General features: G+C 64.4%; 4 protein-coding genes across 4 annotated transcripts; all 4 read right to left on the bottom strand.

Annotated features, from left to right (window-relative positions):
* Positions 1 to 197: 197 nt before the first annotated feature.
* Positions 198 to 4,486, bottom strand: PSMD8 (proteasome 26S subunit, non-ATPase 8; the record flags this gene model as incomplete). Its single annotated transcript, XM_039572443.1, is given in 8 exon segments — positions 198 to 1,043; positions 1,625 to 1,736; positions 1,993 to 2,093; positions 2,492 to 2,657; positions 2,770 to 2,872; positions 3,877 to 3,949; positions 4,348 to 4,383; positions 4,385 to 4,486. Coding segments are annotated over 8 exon segments (828 nt in total), but the record flags the coding sequence as incomplete, so codon positions are not given.
* Positions 4,487 to 5,790: 1,304 nt separating this feature from the next.
* SLC8A2 (solute carrier family 8 member A2) lies at positions 5,791 to 11,233 on the bottom strand. The gene is given in 12 exon segments (XM_039572442.1): positions 5,791 to 6,253; positions 6,741 to 7,016; positions 7,392 to 7,491; positions 7,569 to 7,693; positions 8,201 to 8,218; positions 8,309 to 8,412; positions 9,420 to 9,495; positions 9,498 to 9,957; positions 9,959 to 10,335; positions 10,338 to 10,362; positions 10,365 to 10,658; positions 10,660 to 11,233. Coding segments are annotated over 12 exon segments (2,730 nt in total). The 5' UTR covers positions 11,158 to 11,233; the 3' UTR covers positions 5,791 to 5,876.
* A 4,234-nt stretch (positions 11,234 to 15,467) lies between these two features.
* KPTN (kaptin, actin binding protein) lies at positions 15,468 to 21,545 on the bottom strand. The gene is given in 12 exon segments (XM_039572428.1): positions 15,468 to 15,738; positions 16,527 to 16,700; positions 17,345 to 17,503; positions 17,927 to 18,091; positions 18,094 to 18,176; positions 18,826 to 18,935; positions 19,396 to 19,469; positions 19,880 to 19,955; positions 20,058 to 20,112; positions 20,441 to 20,525; positions 20,818 to 20,900; positions 21,314 to 21,545. Coding segments are annotated over 12 exon segments (1,548 nt in total). The 3' UTR covers positions 15,468 to 15,486.
* A 559-nt stretch (positions 21,546 to 22,104) lies between these two features.
* Positions 22,105 to 24,389, bottom strand: LOC120412100 (alpha-soluble NSF attachment protein-like). The gene is made up of 5 exons (XM_039572427.1): positions 24,255 to 24,389; positions 23,780 to 23,869; positions 23,015 to 23,312; positions 22,810 to 22,860; positions 22,105 to 22,333 (listed from the first exon to the last, which is right to left on the bottom strand). Exons 1-5 carry the CDS (start codon positions 24,350 to 24,352, stop codon positions 22,232 to 22,234), a joined length of 639 nt encoding a protein of 212 aa, XP_039428361.1. The 5' UTR covers positions 24,353 to 24,389; the 3' UTR covers positions 22,105 to 22,231.
* Positions 24,390 to 24,958: the final 569 nt, after the last annotated feature.

The following is a 24,958-nucleotide window of genomic DNA, read 5'->3' as shown; positions in this document are numbered from 1 at the left end:
CTTCCGGGTTTCGGCTGCACCGCGGCCAATCAGCGCGCGGCCCGGACGCTCTCAGCCAATCAGGAGACAGGGGGCGGAGCCTCCCCGTGAGGGGGCCGGTACCGCCCCTTCCCCAATTCGGGGGTCCGGAGCCCCCCCGGGAACGAAACGGCCCCAAAATGTCCCCAAACGACCCCGAACCCCCCAAACCGCCTCACTCCGGCTCCAGCAATTTATTGAAACAACATTTTGGAGGTAATTTTTTGGGGGAGGGGGCTCAGCCCCCCCGATTCTGCCCAAAAAGGGGGTGCGGGGGGGGCGTCCCCAAATCCCCCCACACCGGGGACCCCTTAAAAGAACCTCTGGATTTGTTAAACCTCCCAAAAATGCGGGAAATGGGAGTTAAAGGGGGATTTGGGGGTCTGAGGTATTCCAGGGGGTTTTGGGGGGTCCATACACTGAAATCCCAACCCAAACCCCCCCTTTACATCACTGAACCCCCCCAAAATGCAACAAAATGAGAGAAAAAAGGGAATAAATGGGGATTTGGGGGGTCTCAGGAGTTTCAGAGTGGTCCCCCCACATCGAGACCCCCCCCAAAACCATCTTTTAACAATTAATCCTCCTGAAAAACCACTTTAAATGTTTAAACCCCTCCCAAAAACGCAAAAAAATGAGGGATTAAAGGGGAATAAACGGGAGCTGGGGGGATTTGGCAAGTCCAGGGAGGTTTGAGGGGGTCTCAATGTGGGGGGACCACTCTGAACCTCCCCAAATCATCTTCGAACAGTTAAACCCTCCCCTCCCCAAAAAACAAAACCCAACCCACTTTAAACTCGAAAAAACCACGAGGAAAGGCGGAAAAAAAGGCGGAAAAAATGCGAATAAAGGGGGAAGGAAGGGGAAGCGGAAGGTTTTGGGGCCGCCCCTCAGACGATCATCTCCAGCTGCGGGCGTACTCGATCACCTGTGTGGCCAGCTCCGTGGACGGGATCGGGGGGTCCTCGGCCTTCTGCTGCCGCCCCCGAAGCTGTAATAGTTGGAGGGGCCCAGCACCCACCCCGCTGGGAAAACGGGGGGAAAAAGAGGGTTAGGGGCGAATTCCGGGGGGTTTTGGGGGGGATTTGGGGGAATTGGAGGGGGTTTGGGGCAGATCCTCGTGGGTTTGTGGGTGCCTCGGAGGCGGCTCGAGGGGGTTCTGGGGAATTGGGGGGGTTTGGGGGGGCTTAGAAGGGGTTAGGAGGGGATATCAGGGGTTTGGGGGGGGTCAAAGGATGTTTGGGGAAGATATTGAGGGGTTTGGGGGGGCCTTAGAGAGGATTTGGGGGATACTGGAGAGCTCCAATGGGGTTTTAGGGTCCTTCCTGGTGGATTTTGGGGTGGTTTTTAGGGAGTTTTGGGCTCCTTCCCTGTGGGTTTGGGGGGTATTTTGGGGTGGTTTGGGGTATTTCAGGGTGGGTTTGGGTGTTCAGGGTGGTTTGGGGGAGTTTTTTGGTGTTATTGGGGTGTTTCGGGGTGGTTTTTGGGGTGGTGTCGGGTGTTTTGGGGTGGTTTCAGGGTGTTTTGGGGTATTTCAGGGTGGATTTCGGGGTGGTTTCAGGGCGTTTGGGGGTATTTCAGGGTGGTTTTCGGGGTGCTTTGGCACCTTCTTGGCGTAGTCGGTCATTTTCCGGGGGGAGCTGAAGAACAGGATCCGCGCGGCCTCGGGGAACAGGATCCGCTCGTAGGCGGCCTCGATGCAGCCGGCGATCTCATCCCTGGGGAAACGGGGTTTGGGGGGCTCAGAGGGGGTTTGGGGCTCAGAGGGGGTCTGAGAAGTTTTGGGTGAATATTGGGGACTTTGAGGGGAGTTTTGGGGGCGCAGAGGGGTTTTTGGGGTCCCGGACCCGCTGCTGTCCAGCAGGACAGCAGCGACGAAGATGGAACTGTGCCCCGGTGAGGGGTTTGGGGTGGGTTCTGGGGATACTTCAGGGGGGGTTTTGGGGTGATTTGGGGGTTTTTGGGGTCCCAGACCTGATGGTGTCCAGCAGGATGTCAATGAAGAAGGTGTAGCTCTCTGCTGGGATGTTGCCCTTGGCCAGGAACACTTTGTTGTAGCTGCCCTCCATCAGGTACTGGGGACGAAAATGGGCGAAACACCCCAAAATGGGGTAAAACACCCCCCAAAAAATGGGCAAAGCACCCCAAGAATGGTCAAAACACCCCAAGAACGAGTCAGAACTCCCTGAAAATCCCAAGGAATCCCCCAAACCTGCACAGAGAAGCTCCCCTGGATGTTGGGGTCCGGGAGCTGCTCCAGCTCCAGGTGGAATTCCAGCCCCAAATCCCCCCCAATTCCCCCCTAAGCCCCCTCAGGCCCCCCCCGAGAACCCTCTAAATTCCCAAGGGATCCCCAAAATTCCACGGGGACCCCCAAAACTCCCCCAAACCCGCGCCAAGACGCTGCTCTGGATTCCAGCCCGGAATTCCAGCCCCGAATCCCGGCCCCGGAGCCCCCGGGGCGTTCCCAGACCTGCTCCAGGGACACGGGGTGCCGGATGAAGAGGTTTCCCTGGATGTCGGGGGCCGGGAGCCGCTCCAGCTCCGTGTGGAACTCGGCCACGCGGTTCTGGGACAGCAGGAACAGCAGGTTCAGCCCCAGCAGCTGGTGCCGGGACGCCGACTCCGGCAGCTCCTCCCTGCGGAATTCCGGGATGTTCTGGGATTGGGGAGCGGGGGGAGGGGGGTCTGGGAGCTCCCAGATCCTGGGAATGAGTCCTGGGAATGAATCCCCCCCTCGGGCAGACTCACTTGTAGTCGAAGTAGTAACACTTGAGCTGCGCCATGTAGCGCTCGAAGGACGGGATGTCCTTCCTCAGGATGCTCCACTGCGCCCCGATCTCCAGGATGTCCCCTGGGGACGACGGCACCGCGGTCGGGGAAAGGCTGGCAGGGGTCCCCTGGGGGTCCTGGGGGCATCCTGGGGGCGGGTTGGGTGGGGTTTGGGTGGGATCTAGGGGGGTTTGGGTGGGATCTGAGGGGGTTTGGGTGGGATTTGGGGAGGTTTGGGTGGGATCTGGGGAGGTTTGGCGGGGGTTGGGTGGGATCTGGTGGGGTTTGAGTGGGATCTGGGAGGTTTGGGTGGGATTTTGGGGGATCTGGGGGGTTTGGGTGGGGTTTGGGTGGGATCTGGGGGGATTTGGGTGGGATCTGAGGGGGTTTGGGTGGGATTTGGGGAGGTTTGGGGGGATTTGGGGGGTTTGGGTGGGGTTTGGGTGGGATTTGGGGAGGTTTGGGTGGGATTTGGGGGGGTTTGGGTGGGATTTGGGGAGGTTTGGGTGGGATTTGGGGAGTTTGGGGGGGATTTGGGGGTTTGGGTGGGATTTGGGTGGGATCTGGGGGGATTTGGGGGGGATTTGGTGGGGTTTGAGTGGGATCTGGGGAGGTTTGGGTGGGATTTGGGGGGATCTGGGGGGATTTGGGGGTTTTGGGTGGGATCTGGTGGGGTTTCAGTGGGATCTGGGGAGGTTTGGGTGGGATTTGGGGAGGTTTGGGTGGATTTGAGGGGGTTTGGGTGGGATCTGAGGGGCATGTCCTTCCTCAGGATGCTCCAGTGTTCCCTGATTTCCAGGAATATCCCCCGGGAATGACAGCAATCGGGCTCAGGTAAAGGTGGGGAGGGGTCTAGGTGGGGTCCTGAGCGGATTTGGGGGCGTTTGGGGGGGATTTGAGGAGAATTTTGTGGGAATTTGGGGCCGTTTTGCGGGGATTCGATGCCCACGCTCTGCTTCTCTCGCCCCACATCCCAGGATTTCCCCCAGGAATTCCAGGGATCGGGATCCTGGACGGGTCAGGGGGATGTTGGGCGGGATCCCAGTGGGATTTTTGCGGGGGTTTGGGGACATTTTGGGCACTCACGGGCCAGGATCAGCTGCTGCTTGGTCATGGAGGAGCCGGAGGTGGGGAGGAAGTTCAGGTCCAGGAGAGCGACCTGGGGGGGATTTGGGGGATTCTGGGGGGGTCTCGGAGCGCCCCCAGTCCCGACTCACCCAGTTAATTAATGCCTTGGGGTTAATTACTGCTTCGGGGTTAATTGGTGTTTACGGGTTAGACCGGAAATGGGGAAAGGGGGGGTTGGGGCACCCAAAATTACCGGGAATCCCCAAAATCCCGGGAGCCCCCCCTCAGGCCCCGGGGCTGCCCCGACCCTCCCCCCTCCAGGGACCACCCCAGAGCCCCTCCCCCCCAGAGACGGCCCCGAGGGACCCCAAATTCTCCCCTCAGTCCCCCCAAACCCAGCGATCCCCAAGGCCGAGGGAGCCCCCCAGAGCGCCCCAGAGCCCCGGACCCCCCAGGCCCCCCAGCCCCCCCGGTTTCCCGCGATCTCACCTTGAGCCGGCCCAGGGCCTCCCCGCACCTTGCCAGGGTTGGGGCTCTTGCGGCCCCACTCGCCCCTTTGAGCTGGCTCGTAGAGCCCGGCCGTCGGCCCGCAGCCCCCCCGTGCCGGCCCCGGGCCCCGTCGGGCCCCCAAGCCCCCCCCGGGCCCCCCCGGGCCCGTCGCGGCCGCGGCCCCCGGCCCCGTTCGGCACCGCCATGACTGGCGCGGGCAACGCGACACTTGGCCGCGAACGCGCGGCCGCTTTGCGGCCGTCGCTGGGCAACGCGGATGCGCCTTACGGCACCGCCCGCCCCGCGGGGCCGTCGCCACGGCAACCCGGCCCGTCACGGCCGTCGCCTTGGCAACTCCGCGGTTCGCGACGGCCGCCCCGCGCTTTACGGCGATCACCGTGGTAACGGAGCGCTTCACGCCCCCCTGCCCGCACTTACGGCCCCCCCCTCGCCCCGATGGCTGTCGCCATGGACAACGCCCCGCTCTGCGCGGAACCGCCGCCCCTCGCAGCGGTAACCATGGTAACGCAGCCCTCCCCAGCGGCCCCCCCGCCCCTGAGGGCTCCCCGCGGGGGTTTCGGGCATCTCTGAGGGGTTTGGGGGGGTCCCCAGCGCGGTTTCGGGGGTCCCCTGGCGGTTCGGGGACCCGGGAAGGGTTCCCATGGTAACGCCACCCAGCGCGTCGGCCGCCATGGGAACGCGCCGCGCTTTACGGTAGCGCTTCGCTTGCGACAGGCGCTTCCCGCCTTCCCGCGCTGGGGAGTGACGTCACCCGGGCGGAGCAGGGAGTGACGTCACGGCTCGCGTGACGTCACGGGTGTCGCACTCAGTCACAGCCGGGGCCGGGTTTGGGGTTTGGGTTTTTTTTTGTGGTTTTTTTTTTTTCGGGGGGCGCAGCTCCCGGAGCCCCCCGCGCCCCTCCCCCACCCCCCCGCCCCGTCGCGCCCCTCCCCCACCGCGCCCCCTCCCCCACCCCCCGCTTACAAAACGCTGCGAGATAAGAAACGGCCCCCAAGGGGGGGCTGGGGGTCCCGGGGGGAGAATCGAGGGTCCCTAAAGGGGCTTGGGGGGGTCCCCGGGGGGTTGAGGGTCACTGAAGGGTTTTGGGGGTCCCTGGGGGGGGGTCGGGGGTCCCCGGGGGTCGGGCTGGGGCTCGGGGGGGGGGTTGGGTGATCCCTGAAGGGGTTTTGGGGGTCCCCGGCGGGAAATTTGGGGTGTCCTGGGGGTCCCTGAGGCGGCCGGAGGGTCCCTGGGGTGGGGGAGGGGGGCGCGGGGAGGACCCCAAAGTGACCCAGGGACATCGGGGGACCCCAGGGACCCTCCCGCCACCCCTCGTGTCCCCTGCCGCTGCCCACTGCTCCCAGTCCCTCCAGTCCCTCCCAGTCCCTCCCAGCATCCCCAGCACCCCCCCCCCCAGTCCCCCCAGTGCCCCCAGTTAGAAAGCCCTGGCTGTGGCACTGTGGGGTGACACAGGTCTCTCCTTGTCCCTCTGTCCCCCCAGTGCCCCCCAGTGCCCCCAGTGCCCCCAGTTAGAAGCCCTGGATGTGGCAGTAGGCCTCCAGGCTGGCGAAGAGGACGTAGAGGAGCCAGAGGAGCAGGAAGAGCCCGGCCGTGAGCACTTTGGGGGCGCGGGGCCCCCCCAGCTCGCCCCCGATGGGCGCCCGGCGCCGGTAGAGCAGGACCCCGATGGCGAGGAAGGCGAAGATGGTGAACAGGGTGACGGGGAAGGCCAAGGTCCCCGGGGGGACGCGGAAGGGACGTCCCTGCGCCGCCCAGTACACGGCGGCCACCGACCAGGCCAGGCCCAGCCCCAGGAAGACGTTGACGGCGTTGGAGCCGGTGACGTTCCCGATGGACGCGTCGGCGCACGGGTCCTGCAGCGCGGCCACGCGGCTGGCGAACGTGTCTGTGGGCACGGGGACGCGGCTGGGGACACGCGGGGGACACCGCGGGCACCGGGGCATCCAGGGCTTCGGGGGGGGGGCGGCGGGACATGGGGCACGCTGGGGACATCGGGGCCGTTGGGGACGCTGGGGTCCGTGGGGCCTTTGAGAGTCCTGGGGGCGTTGGGGCCATCGGGGGTGGCATCGGCCAAGTCCTCAACTCCTGGGCTCCCTGTCCCTTGTCCTGTCCCTTATCCCACCCTGTTGTCCCCATGGTGTCCCCAATGTCCCCACGGTGTCCCCAGTGTCCCCACGGCATCCCCAGTGTCCCCACGATGTCCCCAGTGTCCCCATGGTGTCCCCACAGTGTCCCCATGATGTCCCCATGGTGTCCCCAATGTCCCCATGGTGTCCCCAGTGTCCCCACAGTGTCCCCATGATGTCCCCATGGTGTCCCCAATGTCCCCACGGTGTCCCCAGTGTCCCCACGGTGTCCCCAGTGTCCCTCACCAGGGATGGAGGTGCCAAGGGCGACGAAGACGACGGCGTTGACGGAGTCCTTGAGGCCGAGGGTGCAGCCAAAGTGGGCGGCGAGGTCGCCGATGAGGGCGGTGAGGAGGGCGAGGAGGAGGATGGAGACGCCGAAGGCCGCCCAGCCCCCCAGCAGCGCCGTGGGGGGGACGCAGGCGAACAGAACCTTCCAGAACACGGTCAGGAAATGCATCACGTAATCGAAGCACGACGGCAGCCGCTCCTCGCGGCCCTCGTCATCCTCGTCCTCGTCACCTGCGGGGCACGGCGGGGTCACGGGGGCACCGCGGCCGGGGGGCTCCCAGGGGTGGCCAAAGGGTGCTGGCGCCAGCGAGTGTCCCCAGGGCGGTGGCCAAGGGTTGAGGTCACCAGGGTGGTGGTGGGTGACACCAGGGTGGTGGTGGGTGACACCAGGGTGGGGGTCCCGGGGTGGCGGCACCAAGGTGGTGGCCAAAGGGTGGACACTGGGGACCCTGAGAGGACCCTGGGGACACCAAGGGGATGCCAAGGACACCCTGGGGACCCTCTGCCACCGGCGCTGACGGTGACCCTGAGGACCCTGGGGATGGTGGGGGGACCCCGTGGCCGCTCAGGGGACACCCCAGGGACCCCTCAGGGACCCCGCGCCACCTGCGCTGACGGTGATGGCCTCCAGGAACTGCTCGCGCCACGAGTGGGTGCCGATGACGGTGGCCAGGTTGGTTTTCTTCATCAGCTTGTCCACCGTGTTCTGGGGACATCGGGGGCACGGGGGGGTCAGGCCGCGCCCCCCTGCGCCTCCCCCCCCCCCCGCGTCCCCCACGCCACCTTGAAATCGTAGGACTCCTCGATGACCACCTCGAGGCGCCGGTTGTCGCCCAGCACGGGCTTGCCCATGTCGGCGATGCGCCGCGCCTCCTCCTCCTCGGCCGACAGCTGCCGCTCCCCGTCCCCTGCGGGGACACGCCGGGGACGTCACCGGGGACCCGCGGCGGGGGCGTGGCACGGCCGTGGGGACACGGGACACAACGGGAGGACACGGGGTGGGCACGGGATGCAACGGGAGGACACGGGGTGGGCACGGGACACAACGGGAGGACACGGGGTGGGCACAGGCACGTGGCACGAGGTCACGGGGACACGGCATGGGGACACAACATGGGGACGTGGCATGGTCATGGGAATGTGACCCAAGGTGATGGGGACACAGCACGGGGACAACGTGTGGGGATGTTGTGTGGCCATTGAAGGGACGTGGGGACACAAGGTGGGGACACAAGGTGGGGACGGGGCGTGACCACGGGGACACGTCAGGGGGACATTGGGACCATGAGGTGGGGACGTGACGGGGGCATGGGGACGTGGCATGAGGACACGGCGTGGGGACACGGCGACATACACGGTCATGGGGACATCCATGGTCATGGGACGGGTCCGAGGCCGAGGCCGAAGGCTCCTACCTTGGGCGAGCAGAAGAGCTGAGGAGAGAGGGGAGGGACAGCGGTGAGACCCCCGTGACCCCGCAGTGACCCCGCAGTGACCCCGGTGTCCCCGCGGTGTCCCCGTACCCGAGATGCCGCGCTTGAGCCAGCGCGGCGTCCCCAGCTCGATGAAGAAATTCTCCTTCTTCTCGTACTCCTCGTCATCCACGATCTTCACCTGCAGCGTCTTCCTGGGGCGGGACACGGGGCACCCTCAGCGTCAGGGTCGTCATCGTCACCATCATCATCATCATCGTCCTCATCATCATCACCACCATCGTCGTCATCATCATCATCTTCCATCATCCATCATCATTGTCCTCATCATTGTCACCACCATCATCATCATCATCATCATCATCTTCCATCATCCATCGTCATCGTCCTCATCATCATCATCACCATCATCATCATCATCTTCTATCATCCATCATCCTCATCATCATCATCACCATCATCGTCACCACCATCATCCTCATCATCATCTTCCATCATCCATTGTCATCATCACCGTGCATCTCCGTCCAGCCGTCCATCGCCACCATCGTCATCGTCCATCTCCATCCATCGCCACCATCATCCATTCTTCCTCTTCCATTTCCATCCATCCGTTTATCCGTGGTCCATTCTTCATCCACCCGTGTCCCTCACCACCCATCCATCCATCCATCCATCCACTCATCCATCCTCTTCCATCTCCATCCATCCATCCATCCATCCTCTTCCATCTCCATCCATCCATCCATCCATCCTCTTCCCTCTCCATCCATCCATCCATCCATCCTCTTCCCTCTCCATCCATCCATCCATCCATCCTCTTCCCTCTCCATCCATCCATCCATCCATCCATCCATCCATCCATCCATCCATCCATCCATCCATCCATCCTCTTCCCTCTCCATCCATCCATCCATCCATCCATCCATCCATCCACTCATCCATTCATCCATCCTCTTCCATCTCCATCCATCCTTGATCCATCCTTGTCCTTCCTCTTCATCCATCCCTCCATCCATCCATCCATCCATCCATCCACTCATCCATCCTCTTCCATCTCCATCCATCCACCCATCCACCCACCCACCCATCCTCTTCCTCTCCCACCTCCACCCACCCATCCATCCGTGATCCATCCCCCATCCACCCGCTCCCACCACCCTCCTCCTCTTCCCCCAGCCCCCGTGCCCCCGGCCCTCACGCCGTCTCGTCGTTGCGGAACTCCAGCTCCCCGCTGGCGTCCTCGTAGTCGACGCCTCCTCCGCGCGCCGTCCCTCCACGGTGCGGAAGGGCACCATGACGGTGCCGCGGGCACCGGAGCTGCGCACCACCGTCACCTCCACGTGGCCCTGGCACTCGCTGACGCGCACCGAGCGCTCGCGGAAGCCGAAGATGCCGGCGTGGTCGTCGTCCAGGATGGTCACCGTGGCCACCAGCGGCGCCACCAGCTTGCCCTTGGGGTGGTCGTCGGAGTCGGCCTCGAACATGCCCTCGGCGTCGCCCACGCGCAGGTTCAGCAGCCGCACGAAGAAGTGCTCGTCCTCCTCGAAGATGTCGTCGTCGATGATGCCGATGGCCAGCTCCTTGCGCGTCTCGCCCGGCTTGAAGATCAGGGTGCCCTCGCTGTACTCGTAGTCCGAGCCCGCCTTGGCCGAGCCGTCCTCGGTGCGGAAGTCCACGTAGAAGGTGTGGTTGGCGCCCAGGCCCTGCTGGCAGGCCACGGCCAGCGTCACCGGGCCCACAGTTCTCCAGGCAGTGGTACAGGCACGGCTCGAAGAAGATGCGGCTGCAGGCCTCGTCCTCCTCGTCGTCCTCGTCGTCCTCGCCGGGCAGGGCGGGCGAGCGCCGCGCCGCCTCGGCCGCGTGCTTCTTCAGCACGTTGCCGGCGCCAGTCATGAGCCGCGTGGCCTGGATGCGGTAGAAGGCGCGGCTCTTCTGCTGGTGCACCAGCGCCATGTAGTTGGCAGCGTCCAGCAGCTGCTCCAGCTCCTTCTCCGGGTGCTTCTGCTTCAGGTCCTTGAGGATCTGGATCACCTCGCGCCGGCTCTCGTCCAGCTCCTTCTCCTCGGGCGTGGGCGAGGGCGAGGCGGCGCTGGCTCGGGCTCGGGCAGCGCCGGGAAGCCGCCGTCAGCCTCCAGGTCCTTGGCGGGCGCTCGGCCTCGGTGCCGATGATGATGCCGCTGCGCGGGTCGGCGCGGTAGCGCTTGTAGACGTACTTGTAGAAGAGCAGGCGCTTGTCGGCCGCCCAGGCGAAGACCACGCAGGCTGGGAAGAAGAGCAGCGTGAGGAAGGCCTCCCACACCTGCACCACGCCCGGCGTGATGACGGCCAGGATGAGGTAGAGCCAGATGTAGGCGAAGATGCTCCAGGAGGCCGTGACGAAGAAGACGCGCAGGTGCTTGATGCGGCGGCTCTCGCCCGCCGGGATGGCGTACACGCACCACGGCGATCACCACGAACATGTTGAAGGCGGCGCTGCCCACGATGGTGCCCGGGCCCAGCTCGCCGGCCTGGAAGCGGTGGCCGCACACCTCGATGAGCGACAGGAGGATCTCGGGCGCCGACGAGCCCAGCGCCATCAGCGTCAGGTTGGACACGGTCTCGTTCCAGATGCGCACGGTGCCCACGCTGGTCTCGCCGTTGGCCTTGGTGACCGTGATCTCCTTCTCGCGCGACGTGATCACCTCGATGGACGCCATGAAGCGGTCGGCGATGATGGACACGCCCAGGAACAGGTACATCATGGCCACGAAGTAGACGATGGCGCGCGCGGCCTTGTCCCCGGCCGCCGGCTCGTCCGGCTGCCACACGGGCAGGAGGACACCGGGCTGGCACCGCGCCGAGCCCCGGCACGTCCCGTTGGGGCCGTCGGCCGCGGCCCCGCAGCCCCGCGGGCTCAGCAGCAGCCAGGCCGCCAGCGCCGGGCCCAGCGCCGCCATGGCGCCCCCTGGAGGAGCCTGCGGGAGAGAGGAGGCGGGGTGTGGGATCGGGGATCCGGGATCCAGGGTGTGGGATCGGGGATCCAGGATCTGGGGTGTGGGATCGGGGATGTGGGGTCAGGGGTCTGGGATCAGGGATCCGGGATCCAGGGTGTGGGATCGGGGATCCGGGATCCGGGGTGTGGGATCGGGGATGTGGGGTCAGGGGTGTGGGATATGGGGTACGGGGTATGGGATATGGGATGTGGGATCAGGGATATGGGGCTGGGATGTGGGGCTGGATATGGGGTTGGGATATAGGGTTGAGATGGGGGGCTGGGATATGGGATATGGGGCTGGGATATGGGGCTGGGATATGGGGTTGGGATGGATCCATGGGGCTGAGGTGTGGGGCTGGGGTGTGGCAATGGATCAGGGATGTGACGTTGGGATGGATCTGTGGGTCAGGTTTGGATCTGTGGGTCAGGGTTGGATCCGTGGGTCGGGATTGGATCCATGGGGTGGGGATGGATCCATGGGGCAGTGTTGGATCCATGGGTCAGGGATGGATCCGTGGGGCAGTGTTGGATCCGTGGGTCAGGTTTGGATCCGGGGGTCAGGGGTGGATCCGTGGGTCAGGGATGGATCTGCGGATCGGGGTTGGATCCGTGGATCGGGGTTGGATCCGTGGGTCAGGGTTGGATCCGTGGGGTGGGGTTGGATCCGTGGGTCAGGGATGGATCCGTGTATCGGGGTTGGATCCCTGGGTCAGAGTTGGATTCGTGGATCGGGGTTGGATCCGGGGGTCAGGGTTGGATCCGTGGGTCAGGGTTGGATCCGGGGGTCAGGGATGGATCCGGGGGTCAGGGTGGATCCGTGGGTCAGGGTTGGATCCAGGGGTCAGGGATGGATCCGGGGGTCAGGGTTGGATCCGTGGGTCAGGGATGGATCCGGGGGTCAGGGTTGGCTCCGGGGTCAGGGATGGATCCGGGGGTCAGGGTTGGATCCTGGGTCAGAGTTGGATCCCGTGGATCGGGGTTGGATCCGGGGGGGTTTCGGGTGCGGGGGCGGCTCCGGCTCCTCCTTGGCAACTGCGCGGTTTCCATGGAAACGGGGAATGGAGGGGGGAGGGGCGGGGAGGAGGGACCCCCAAATCCGGCCGGGGGAGGAGGGGCCGCCCCACGGATCCATCCCGGCCCCACGGATCCAACCCTGACCCCCGGATCCATCCCCGCCCCACGGATCCATCCCGCGCCCCACAGATCCAACCCGGCCCCACAGATCCCAACCCGGCCCCACGGATCCAACTCTGACCCCCGGATCCATCCCCGCCCCACGGATCCATCCGGCCCCACGGATCCATCCCGGCCCCACGGATCCAACTCTGACCCACGGATCCATCCCGGCCCCACGGATCCATCCCTGACCCACGGATCCAACCCTGACCCCCGGATCCATCCCCGCCCCACGGATCCAACCCCGATCCACAGATCCAACCCCGATCCACAGATCCAACCCGGCCCCACGGATCCATCCCTGACCCACGGATCCATCCCCGCCCCACGGATCCATCCCCGCCCCCGGATCCATCCCCACCCCACGGAGGCAGGGAACGGGGGGAGCCGTGGGGCAGCGCTGTGGGGCCGGTGGGGGGACAGACACAGCTCCGCCCCACACCACGGCCCCACAGCTCCGCCCCACAGCTCCCCCCGACCCCACAGCTCCGCCCCACAGCTCCCCCCGACCCCACAGCTCCGCCCCACAGCTCCCCCCGCCCCCAGCGCTGCCCCACCCCCCGCCCCATCCCCGCCCCAAATCCCCCCCCCCCCATTAATGCAATTAACGCTCTTTTATGCCCCGCCGTTAATTAACCCCGGGACCCCCGCGGGGCCGCAGCCGTGGGGCCGGGGCCGGGATTTTCCCGAATCCCCGCGGATTTGCCCCAGTTTCCGGGGATTTTCCTTAATTCCCCAGGATTTTCCCAATTTTCGGGGATTTGCCCCCGGAACGAGGCCCCGCGATCCCGATTTTCCCAACCCCCCGAGCCCCCCCCGGGGGGGATGGATCCGGATGGTCCCAAATTCTCGGGAAATTCCCCCAAATTGCGACCTTTGGCCGCCAGAGACCCGAATTCCGCCGGGTTTTCCCTCAAAAGTGCGGAGTTTTTCCGGCGGATTTGAGAATCCGAGGATTTGGGGGGAAAAGCTGGGATTTAGGACAACGGCAAATCCGGGTTTTCCGAGGGGGATTCGGTGGGGGGGAGAGGAGGGGGGGTGGGGGAGGGGAAAAGGGGTTTGGGGGGAATTTGGGGGATTTTGGGGAATTTTGGGGGGGGATTTCTGGGATTTTGTGAGGATTTGGGCAGAATTTGGGGGGCAATTCGCAGGAATTTGGGAGATTTCGGGGAGAGATTTGTAGGAATTGGGAGAATTCGGGAGATTTGAAGGAAATTCTGGGGAAATGTTGGATTTTGGGGGGAATCCGAGGGGAATTTGGGGGGAATTTGAGGGAAATGGAGGAAATTTGGGGATTTGGGGGGGAGGGGTTTGCAGGATTTGGAGGAATTTGGGAGATTTGAAGGGATTCAGGGAAAATCGGGAGGATTTGGGGGAATTTTGGGGGGATTTTGGGGGAATTTGGAGGGATCTGGGAAAATCTGGGGGAATTTCGGGGGGAATGTGGGGGAATTCCAGGAAAGCTGCAAGAATTGAGGGAATTTGGGCCAAAATGTGGGGAATTTGTGGGAAACGAAGGGGGGAAATGTGGGAATTTGGGGGAAATGAGAGGGAATTTGGGGGAATTTGGAGAATGGGAGGGAATTTCAGGAATTTGGAAGGAGATGCGGGGAATTCGGGGGGAATTCAGGGAAATGGGGGGATTTTTGTGGGAATTCCGGGAAATCAGAGGGAATTTGGGAGAATTTGGGGGGGGGATTCCGGGAAAATGGGGAGAATTTCAAGAAAATTCGGGGAATCTGGGGGAATTCAGGGGAATTTTGAGGGAAAAGTGATGAAATTGGGGAGAATTTTGGGATCTTGAGCCCAAATGTGGGGGATTTGTGGGAATTCAGGGAGATTCAGGGAAATTCTGGGGAATTTGGGGAAAATGTGGGGAAATTTTAGGCCTTTGGGGGGGAAAAATGAGGAATTTGGGAGGATTCGGGAGATTTGGGGGAAATCGTGGGGAATTTCAGGAATTCCAGGGAAATTGGGGGGGAAATCGAGGGAATTTGGGGGATTCGGGTGAATTTGGGGAAAATTCTGGGGAGATTCTGGGGAATTCGGGGATTTTGGGAGGAAATCTGAGGAATTTCGGTGGAATCCGGGGGGGGGAGTTGGGGAAATTTGGGGGAATTTTGGGGAATTCGGGGGAAACGAGGGGAAAATTTGGGGAATTCGAGCAAATCCGGGGGAGATTTGGGGGAATTTCGGGGGGGAAATGGGGAATTTCGGGGCCGTTCGGGGGAAAATCCGGGAAAAACGTGAGGGAATCGGGGGAATTCCGGGAAATCCGGGGGGGATTTGGGGGAAATCAGGAAAAACGGGGGGAATTGGGGAAATCCGCGGGAATTGGGGGAATTTCTGGGAATTCGGGCGGAATCGCTGCCCCCCCTCCCCCCCCCCCCCCACCCACCTGTTCCCAGCCCGAATCTCGGGAAGATTTTCCCAATTCCCGGCGATTTTTAGGGAAATAGCCGGGGGGCTCCGGGGGGGCTCATCCCTCCCTGCCCCCTCCCCCCGTGGGAACGGCCCCCGCCCCGAGCCCCCCCGCGCCCCCCACCCCAATTCCACCGATTCCCCCCCAAACCCGGGGTGGGGGCGGGGCCGGGGGGTCCCGGGGGCGGGGGGATGGGCGGGGGGGTCGGGGGGTTCGGGGTCCCGGGGGGGTTTTGGGGAGCCCCCCCCCTCCTCCTACCTGTTCCCCCCCGGGTCCGCTCCCGCCGCCGCCGCCGTTAAAGCTTCCACTTGGGGGGGGGGAGGGGCGGAGCGCGGGGGGAGGGGCGGGAACGGCCCCGGCCCCGCCCCCACCCCGGGGAACGCCCCCGGGACCCCCAAAACGCCCCCGGACCCCCCCAAAACCCCTTTGGGGACCCCCAGCCCCCCCCCAGCACCATCCCCCCAATTTGGGGGCTCCTCTCGTCCCCCCTCCCCCCCCCCCCCAAATTTGGGGGTCTCCGCCCCTTTTGGGGACCCCCAAATCCTCCCCAAATTCCCCCCGGACCCCCCCCCAGTTCCCCCTCGGGACCCCAAATTCCTCCCCCAGGGACCTTTCGGGGACCCCAAAACCCCCCGGGCCCCCAAACCCCCCCCGGGATTCCCAGGAATTCCGGGCACGGTTTCGGGAAGGTTTTTATTTGGATTCCGGGGGGCTGGGGGGGCGCGGCCCCGCGCCCCGCTCTTCCTCGGCCTCTTCCCGCTCTTCCTCGGCCTCTTCCCGCTCTTCCTCGGCCTTTTCCCGCTTTTCCAGCTCCTTTTCCCGGTTTTCCAGCGCCTTTTCCCGCTTTTCCAGCTCCTTTTCCCGGTTTTCCCGCTGCTTTTCCCGGTTTTCCAGCTCCCGCCGGAGCCGCTCCCGGAGCAGCCGCGCCGTCGGCTCCAGGCTGTGCTGGGGAGGCCAATTTGGGGGCGATTTTGGGGGGATGCCCCAAATTTTGGGAATCCCCCCGTTCCCCCCCAAGAGCAGCTGGGAGCAGCTCCGGCGCTTGGGAATCGCTGGGATTTGGGGAGAAACGCTGGGATTTGGAGAAATCCTCGGGAATTTGGGGGAGACCGCTGGGATTTGGGGGTGGGGAGGCGCCCAAATTTTGGGGAACCTCCGCCCCGCCGCCAAATTTGGGATCCTCTCACAGCTGGAATTGGATCCAGGGGTTGGGAACGCCGGGAACGGGGGCGGGGACTCCGGATTTGGATGAAACCCTTCGAAATTTGGGGAAAACCTCGGGAATTTGGGGGGAAAACCCCCTGAATTTTGGGGGAATTCCTTGGAATTCGGGGACGGGAACTCCCCAAAATTTTGGGACCCCCAAGTTCGCCCCCTCCCCCCTCCCCTGGGGGTCAATCCAGGGGGGTGGAGACCCCAAACCGTGGGGAACACCCCCTGAAATCCGGGGAAAAACTCAGGGATTTCGGGGGAAATCCTTGGAATTTTGGGTCAGGGACCCCACGGGATTCTGGAGATGAATCCGGGGGGGGAGGGGGGGGTGGACAGAGACCCCAAAACTTGAGGAGAACCCCTTGGAAATCGGGGAGAAACCGCAGAACTTTGGGGGGAAATCTCTGCGATCGGGGATGCCCGAATAGGCGGGAATTGCCCGAAAAGGCGGGAAATTGCCCGAAAGGGCGGGAAATTGCCCGAAAAGGCAGGAATTTGCCCCAAAGCGGGACCCCCCTGACCTGCAGCACGTGCAGCCCCCCCAGGCAGACGACGGCGATTTCCCGCAGCCCATCCCCCGTCAGGTCCAGCGGCTCCAGCGCCAGAAGGGGGGAGGGGAAGCGCCGGGCCCAGAGCGGCCGGAATTGCCCGGATCCGCCGGAATTGGCCCCGAAATATTTGTAACACAGCAGCTCCTGGGAAAAACGGGGAATTTGGGGGGGAAAACGGGGGAATTTGGGGATTTTGGGGCGGGTTCGGAGGAAAATGCAAAAATTTGGGGGGATTTTAGGGGAAATTGGGGAAAACCTGGGGGGGGGTTTCAGGGATTTTGGGGGAGATTCGGGAGGATTGGGGAAATCTGGGGGGAATGTCGAGAATTTGGTGGGAAATCCGTGTGAATTGGGGGAAATTGGAGAAAAAGTGGGGGAAACTTGGGGGAAACGGTGGGAATTTGGGGAGAAAGGGGGGAATTTGGGGGCAATTCAGGGGGAATGTTGGGAATTTTTGGGGCAATGTTGGGAATTCAGTGGAAATGTTGGGAATCTGGGGGGAACGGTGGGAATTCGGGGGGAATGGGGGGAATTCAGAGGGAATGTTGGGAATTTGGAGAGAAATGTTGGGAATTTTGGGGAGAAATGCTGGCAATTCAGGGGAAATACTGGGAATTTTATGGCAATGCTGGGAGTTCGGGGGGCCATGCTGGGAATTTTATGGCAATGCTGGGAATTTGGGGGCCGTGCTGGGAATTTGGGAGCCGTGCTGGGAATTTGGGAGCCGTGCTGGGAAGCCCGGGCTGGCTCCTTTTTCGGGAAGGCCGCGGCGTTCCCGGGATCCCCACCTGGCCGTAGGTGCCGAGCAGGATCTCGGCGGCGCCGTCGAAGTCGACGTCGGTGACTTTGGCGCAGACGACGGCGTCGGAGCCGGAGCTCCCCGGCAGCTCCAGCGGCTCCGCCAGGCCCCGCCGCAGGATCGCCTGGCTCCGGCAGAATTCCCGCAGCTCCCCAAAAATCCCCCAATTCCCCAAAAATCCCCGCGGCTCCCAAGCCTTTCCCCCGTTTTCAGCCCTTCCCACGCCCAGAACGAGGCCCCGCGATCCCGATTTTCCCAACCCCCCGAGCCCCCCCCGGGGGGGATGGATCCGGATGATCCGAAATTCCCGGGAAATTCCCCACAATTGCCATTTTTTGGCCGCCAGAGACTCGAATTCCGCCGGGTTTTCCCTCAAAAGTGCGGAGTTTTTCCGGCGGATTTGAGAATCCGAGGATTTGGGGGGAAAAGCGGGGATTTGGGACAACGGCAAATCCGGGTTTTCCAAGGGGGATTCGGTGGGGGGATTTTTGGGGGGATTTCGTGGGGGTTTCAGGGGAAATCCGCAGGAATTTGGGAGATTTTTGGGAATGCCGGGAATGCCGGGGCTCACCGATAAACCACGGCCGCCTCCAGGGCGCTGCTCACCAGGAGGCTCCAGCGATCCTCGGGATCCTCTGCGGGGAGGGGAATCCCACGGGAAAAGCGGGATCTCAGGGCGGATTTTGGGGCGGATCCGGGCTTTTCCCGGGTTCTCCCGGGTTCTCCCGGGCTTCCCTCACCGTGGGGCTCCGGGGGCAGCGGGAAGAGCAGCACGGTGGAGATGGGCCCGTCCAGCTGCACGCTCCAGCTCTGCAGCACCGCTGCCGGCGCCGGGAATGCCGGGAAAAGCGGGAATGGGGCCGGGAATGGGGCCGGGAAAGGGGTTGGGAATGGGGCTGGGAATTGGGGCTGGGAATTGGGGCTGGGAATGGGGCTGGGAATGGGGCCGGGGAATTGGGTTGGGAATGGGGCCGGGAATTGGGGCTGGGAATGGGGTGGGAGGGGCTGGGAATGGGGCTGGGAATGGGGCTGGGAATGGGGCTGGGAATTGGGGCTGGGAATGGGGCTGGGAATTGGGGTTGGGAATGGGGCTGGGAATTGGGGCCGGGAATTGGGGTTGGGAATGGGGCTGGGAATGGGGGCTGGGAATGGGGCTGGGAATGGGGCTGGGAATGGGGCTGGGAATTGGGGCCGGGAATTGGGGCCAGGATGCCCCAAATCCCCGCGCTGGATCCATCCCGGCGGGACAAACTCGGATAGGAGTGGGAATTCCCGGTGGGAATTGTGGGGTTTCCCAGGGAAAAGCGGGAATGGGGCCGGGATGGATCCGGGAGCCGCCCTTGGGCCGCCCCGGCCCCGCTCCCAGCTGGATCCCAGCGGGACAATGGGATGAACTGGGATGGGGGAGGGGCTCGGGGGGATTCCCGGCGGGAATTCCCGGCGGGAATTGGGAACGGGGGATTTGGGCACCTCGGGAGTCCTGGTCCACGCGCGCCACGCGCACGAAGCCGCTCTGGCAGCCCAGGGCCGAGAGGCGATGGCCGGAGCCGGGCACGGGCTGGACATCGAGCCACAGGACACTGCAGAGGGAAAGGGGGGAAAAAGGGAAAAATGAGAGGAAAACCGAGGGAAATTGGGGAAAAGATGGGAAAATCCAGGGAAAATCCAGGGAAAGTCCAGGGAAAACCAGGGGAAATCAGGGAAAATACAGGAAAAATGGGGGGAAAACAGGAAAATAGGGGAAAACGGGGAGAAAAGGTGAGAAAAAGCAGGGAAGAATCAGAAAAACAGGGGAAAATGGGGAAAAACGGGGGGAAATCAGGGAAAAAATTGGAAAACCAGGGAAAATCCAAGGAAAATGGGGGAAAGATGGGAAAATCCAGGGAAAACCAGGGGAAAACCAGGAAAATGGGGGAAAGCAGAGAAAAGAGGGGAGAAAAAGCAGGGAAAAATCAGAAAAACAGGGGAAAAGTGGGAAAAGCAGGGAAAATCCGAGGGAAACGGGGCAAGCGGAGGGAAAGGGCGGCCGAGGGGCCGTACTTGCTGGGAACGTCCTGGAGCTCCGGGAAGAGCAGCTGCACCGGCTGCTCCTCGAACTGGTGCGAGCCGGGATTCTGGGAAAACAGCGGAAAACTGGCGCCTTCCCGGGGCGTTTGGGGGGATTCAGGGGGATTTGGGGGATTTTAGGGTCTCACCTCCCGGTACAGGTGGAATTTGGGGGTTCCCGGGAGGATTTGGGGGGGATTTCGGGTGAATCTGGGGGGGGATTTGGGGCTCTCACCTCCCGGGACAGGTGGATCCCAGCCGGATTTGGGGGGATTTCAGGGTTTTTTTGGATTTTGGGGTTTTTGGGCTCTCACCTCCCGGTACAGGTGGAATCTGGGGGTTCCTGGGTGGATTTGGGGGGGGATTTCAGGGTTTTTTGGGGGTTTTTAGGCTCTCACCTCCCGGTACAGGTGGATCCCAGCCGGATTTGGGGGGGATTTCAGGGTTTTTTTGGATTTTGGGGTTTTTGGGCTCTCACCTCCCGGTACAGGTGGATGCCGGGGTCGTTCCCGCTCAGCAGGAACACCGTCTCCAGGCGCTCCCCCACCCGGACCCTGCGCATTCGGGGCCATTTCAGGCCATGCCGGGCCTTGGGGGGATTGGGGGGATTTTGGGGGGATTTGGGGGGATTTTGGGGGGATTTGGGGGGCACTCACTGGGCGTGGCACAGCTGGAAGGGGGTGAAGCGAAGCTCCAGGTTCAGGCAACTTTCTGGGGGGGGAAAAGTGGGGGCAGGAGCCCTTTTCGGGGGGTCCTGAACCCATTTCGGGGTCCCAGCCCCGTTTTTGGGGGTCCCAGCCCCGTTCTGGGGTCCCAGCCCCGTTTTTGGGGGTCCCAGCCCCTTTTTGGGGGTCCCAGCCCCGTTCTGGGGTCCCCAGCCCCGTTTTGGGGTCCAGCCCCGTTTTTTGGGGTCCCAGCCCCATTTTTGAGGGTCCCAGCCCCATTTTTGGGTCCAGCCCCATTTTTTGGGGTCCCAGCCCCGTTTTTGGGGGTCCCAGCCCCATTTTGGGGGTCCCAGCCCCATTTTGGGGTCACTCACGGGCCACGGAGTCGAGGTCGAACTCGCAGCCGGGCTCGTAGTCGCAGTAAATGTTCAGGAAGGGGCTGGGCTTGTCCCCCGAGTCCTGGGGAGCCCAGAGCACCCTGAGACCCCCCTGAGACCCCCCCAAAACAGCCTGAGACCCCCCCAGACCCCCCAAAACAGCCTGAGACCCCCCCAGACCCCCCCAAAACACCCTGAGACCCCCAGAACACCCTGAGACCCCCCCGAGACCCCCTGGGACCCCCCGGGACCCCCCCAGGACCCCTTGAGGCCCCCCCCCAACCACCCTGGGACCCCTCGAGACCCCCCCTTGGCCCCCCCCAAAATCCCCCCCAAACCCCCCCGGGCCCCCCAAACCCCCCCGGACCCCCCACCTTGATGAAGGTGATGCCGACGACGAGGCCGCGCTGGGGGGGGGATTTGGGGAAGGAATCGATGGAGACGATTTCGGCATCCACTGAGGGGGGAGGGGCGCTCAGGGGGGGCGGGGACCCCCCGGGACCCCCCCAAAATCGACCGGGAGCTCCCCCCAACCCCCCCTGACCCCCCCCCAAAATCCACCCCCCGGCCCCTCCCCGTGACCCTTCACGACCCCCGGGGACCCCCAGCCCCTCTGAGACCCCCAGATCCCCCCCAGAACCCCCTGAGACCCCCCCCAAATGCCCCCCAAATCCCCCCAGCCCCCTCTGAGACCCCGGATCCCCCCAGGACCCCCCCAGATCCCCCTGAGACGCTCCCAGATCCCCCAGCCCCCTCTGCGACCCCCAAATCCCCCCCAAACCCCCCCGGACCCCCTGAGACCCCCCCAGACCCCCCTAAATCCCCCCCAGGACCTCTCAGACCCCCCCAGCCCCGCCCCGGCCCCGGTACCGGGGATGTAGGTGAACTGCATCTCGCGGGCCAGGGGCCGCAGGCGGGGCCGCAGCTGCAGGTACCGGAACAGCAGCACCTTCCCCTTGAGCGCGGCCGCCAGGAGCCCCCCGGGGCCCCCCCCGGGCCCCCCCCGGGCCCCGCCAGCGCCGTCAGCCCGTACACGTTTACTCTGCGAGCCCAGCCGGCTGAAACTGTCCTCGACCAGCGGGCAGCGGCCCCACGGAGACATCGCGGGGCTGGGGATGGGGCGGGGATGGGGCGGGATGGGGCGGGGATGAACCGGGAGCGGGGCCGACACCGGGAACGGGCACCGGGACAGGCACCGCCCGGGGCAGCCCCCCGGGAGCGCCGCGCTGGGGGCCTTGCGGGGAAGGGGCGCGCGGCGATGACGTCACGAGGAGGCGACGGGAGTGTTCGGGGGCGTGGCCATCGCGGGGTGGGCGGGGCTTGGAGCTGTGGCCACGCCCAGAGGGGCGGGGCCGGAGCGGCTTGGGGGGATCGGGGGGGATTTGGGGGGATCAGGGGGGATCTGGGGGGGATTTGGGGGGAATCTGGGGGGATCTGGGGGGATCAGGGGGGATCTGGGGGGGTTTGGGGGGATCTGGGGGGGCCAAGGGGAACCTGGGGGTCCCGGGGGCTCGGGGGAGAGCCAAGAGGGGCTTCGGGGAGGTTCCGGGGGCTCAAGGGGGGTTTTGGGGTCCATTTCTTGGGGGGAGGGGACAATCCCATCCCCCTTTCCCTGGAAAACCGGGGGGGGGAATCCCAACAAAGCAGGAAAACACCACATCCCGGCTCCCGTTAAATATTTTATTTGCTCGGGGTCAGGCACGGCCGGGGCGGGGGGGAAGCGGCGGCTCCGGATCCCGGGAACGGCGCGGGTGCCGGGGGTGCCGGGGGTGCCGGGGGTGCCGGGGGTCAGCGCAGATCCTCCTCCTCGCCCCGGATCGTCCTCTTGATGCGCAGCAGCGCCGTGGTGAGCCACGGGTCCAGGCGCGAGACCGCGTCGAACTCCTTCACCTGCGGCAGCGACCGTGGCGGCTCGCGGCGGCTCGGGGAACCGGGGCGGTTTGGGGCGGTTTGGGGGCGGTTCGGGGTGGTTTGGGGCGGTTTGGGTTGGTTTGGGGTGGTTTGGGGCAGTTTGGGGCGGTTTGGGGCGGTTTGGGGCGGTTTGGGGCGGTTTGGGGCGGTTTGGGTTGGTTTGGGGCGGTTTGGGGCGGTTTGGGGCGGTTTGGGGCAGTTTGGGGTGGTTCAGGTTGGGTCGGGGGGAATTGGGGGCAAATTGGGTGAGATTGGGGAAAATTGGAGGGGTTTGGTCAAATCTGGGGGAATTTGGGGTGAATTTGAGGGAGGATTTGGGGAGGGATTTGAGGAGGGATTTGGGGTGGATTTGGGGTGAAATCAGGGAGATTTGAGAGAGGATTTGGGGGGGATTTGGGGTTGGATGTGAGGTGTTTGGGGGGTGGATCTGAGGGGATTTGGGGCTCCCCACGTACGGCGTCGGTGAAGGCGTCGACGTTCTGCTCCTCGTGCGCTTCCAGGAGTTTCTGGGGAGGAGGAGGAGGAGGAGGAGGAGGAAGGGGAGGCTCCTCCCGCTCCCCCCGGGCTGCACGGAGCGGATCTGGGATGGTCCCGGCCCCGATCCTGGGGGAGGAAGAGGAGGAGGAAGGGGAGGAGGGGAGGGAGGGGAGGAAGGCTGACCTTGACCAGTTTGCATTCCCGGGAGTCGGAGAAGGCCGGGAACATCTCCTCGTACCTCTGCACGGCCAGCTGGGAACGGGAACGGGGATGGGAACGGGAACGGGGATGGGAACGGGGATGGGGATGGGAACGGGGATGGGAACGGGGATGGGAACGGGAACGGGGATGGGAACGGGAACAGGGACGGGGATGAGGATGGGAACAGGGATGGGAATGGGATGGGAACAGGGACGGGAATGGGGCCGGGAATGAAACCGGGAAACCGGGAATGGCACCGGGAATGGGGCCGGGAATGGCACTGGGACACCGGGAATGGGGCCGGGAATGAAACCGGGAAACCGGGAATGGGGCCGGGAGTGGCACCGGGAAACCGGGAATGGCACCGGGAATGGGGCCGGGAGTGGCACCGGGAAACTGGGAATGGGGCCGGGAAACAGGGAATGGCACCGGGAAACCAGGAATGGGGCCGGGAATGGCACCGGGAATGGGGCCGGGAATGAAACCGGGAAACTGGGAATGGGGCTGGGAATGGCACCGGAATTCCTGGGATTCCCGCTCCAAGAAAGGGTCAGGGATGGGGCTGGGATTCCCGGGGTTCCCCCTCCGCAGGGGGATCAGGGATGGGGATGGGGCCGGGATTCCTGGGATTGCTGCTCCGGGGGGATCAGGACGGGGATGGGATCAGGACAGGGGTGGGATCAGGATGGGATCGGGATGGGATCGGGATGGGGTCGGGACGGGGTCGGGATGGGATCGGGACGGGGTCAGCCCTCACCGCTCCAGTTTTTGGCCATCTTGAACATGTTGGCGGCGCGGGCGTAGCACTCGCAGGCCTCCTCCAGGCGGGACGAGCCCCTGGGAACGCGGGATTGGGGGGAAACGGGGAATGGGGGGGATTTGTGAGCACTTAAAGGGATTTGGGACGGGAAAAGGGGGAATTCAGGGGGAAACAGAGGGAATGGGGGAAACTCCGGGGATAAAGAGGGAGTTGGAGCAGGAATTCCCCTCCCCCTCCCCCGTCAGCCTCTCAGAGCCCCCCGTTCCCCTCCCCTCTCCCCTCTTCCCCCTCAGAGCCCCCCGTTCCCTCCCCTCTCCCCTCTTCCCCCTCAGAACTCCCCAAATTCCCGCCCTCTCCTCCCCCCGCCGCCATGACACCCCTCCCCAACCCTCCCTCAGGCCTCCCCCGGGCCCCCCTCGCCCTCCGCGGCCCCGCCGCTCCCCCCGCGCCGCTCGCACGCACCCGAAGAGGCCCCCGAGGAAGGACTGAGCCCCCCGGACCTTCCTGTCGGCCTCGCTCAGGAGCCGCTGCGCCTCCGCCTCCTTCCCCGCCGCCGCCATGACAGCCCCGCCACAGCCCCACGTGACCCCCGCCCTGCGCCACGTGACCGGGAGCGCCCCCTGGGCGCGACTGCCTCGCCGCGGCGCCCTCTGGCGGCTGGGAGGACTGCACACCGGCGTGTGGGCGCGGTTTATGCAAATGAGGGAGTGCCACCGGGCTGCTGAGAGGCCAACGTCGGGGGCGCGGTTTATGGTAATTAACAGCGGGTGGGGGCGTGGTGTATGTAAATCAGGGCTCTGGATTGCCCCCGGTTTGTGATGGGGCGTGGTTTATGCAAAGGAGAGTCCCGGGGCTGGCGCGCTGTGACTTGGGGCGTGGTTTATGCTAATTTGGAGGCCGCGGGGCGTGGTTTATGCTAATGAGCGCTCCCTCGGGGGGGCTTGGCTGCTGAGGCGCCAGCGCGGGGGCGTGTCTATTCTAATGCCTGTCCGGGGGCGCGGTTTATGCTAATTAATTCCTCTCCGTTGCTTTCTGCGGGGGCCGCGGGGCCGGGGGGGGTCCCGTTAAACCCCCCGTACCCCCCTTTCCCCGCCACGTCCCCCCTCAGCCCCGTTTTGTCCCCGCCGAGCCCCGGCGGCGCGGCGGCCGCGATCAGGCAGCGCCGC

This window comes from Corvus cornix, unplaced genomic scaffold (assembly GCF_000738735.6).
Source record: "Corvus cornix cornix isolate S_Up_H32 unplaced genomic scaffold, ASM73873v5 scaffold12, whole genome shotgun sequence".
In the NCBI taxonomy this organism is placed as follows: Eukaryota; Metazoa; Chordata; class Aves; order Passeriformes; family Corvidae; genus Corvus; species Corvus cornix.
The sequence above is the reverse complement of the archived record's forward strand: the minus strand, read 5'-3'. Positions and strand labels throughout refer to the sequence as shown.

Bases quoted from the DNA above. Each gene is read 5' to 3' on its own strand.
- LOC120412100 (XM_039572427.1), bottom strand. From the start codon at position 24,352: ATGGCGGCGGCGGGGAAGGAGGCGGAGGCGCAGCGGCTCCTGAGCGAG. The intron at 23,313-23,779 runs ACCCCGTCCCGA...CCGGTGTCCCAG, and splicing joins AACTGGAGCGGTGAGGGCTG to TGCCATTCCCGGCCCCATTC. The intron at 22,861-23,014 runs GTCAGCCTTCCT...CCTCCTCCCCAG, and splicing joins GGGAATGCAAACTGGTCAAG to AAACTCCTGGAAGCGCACGA.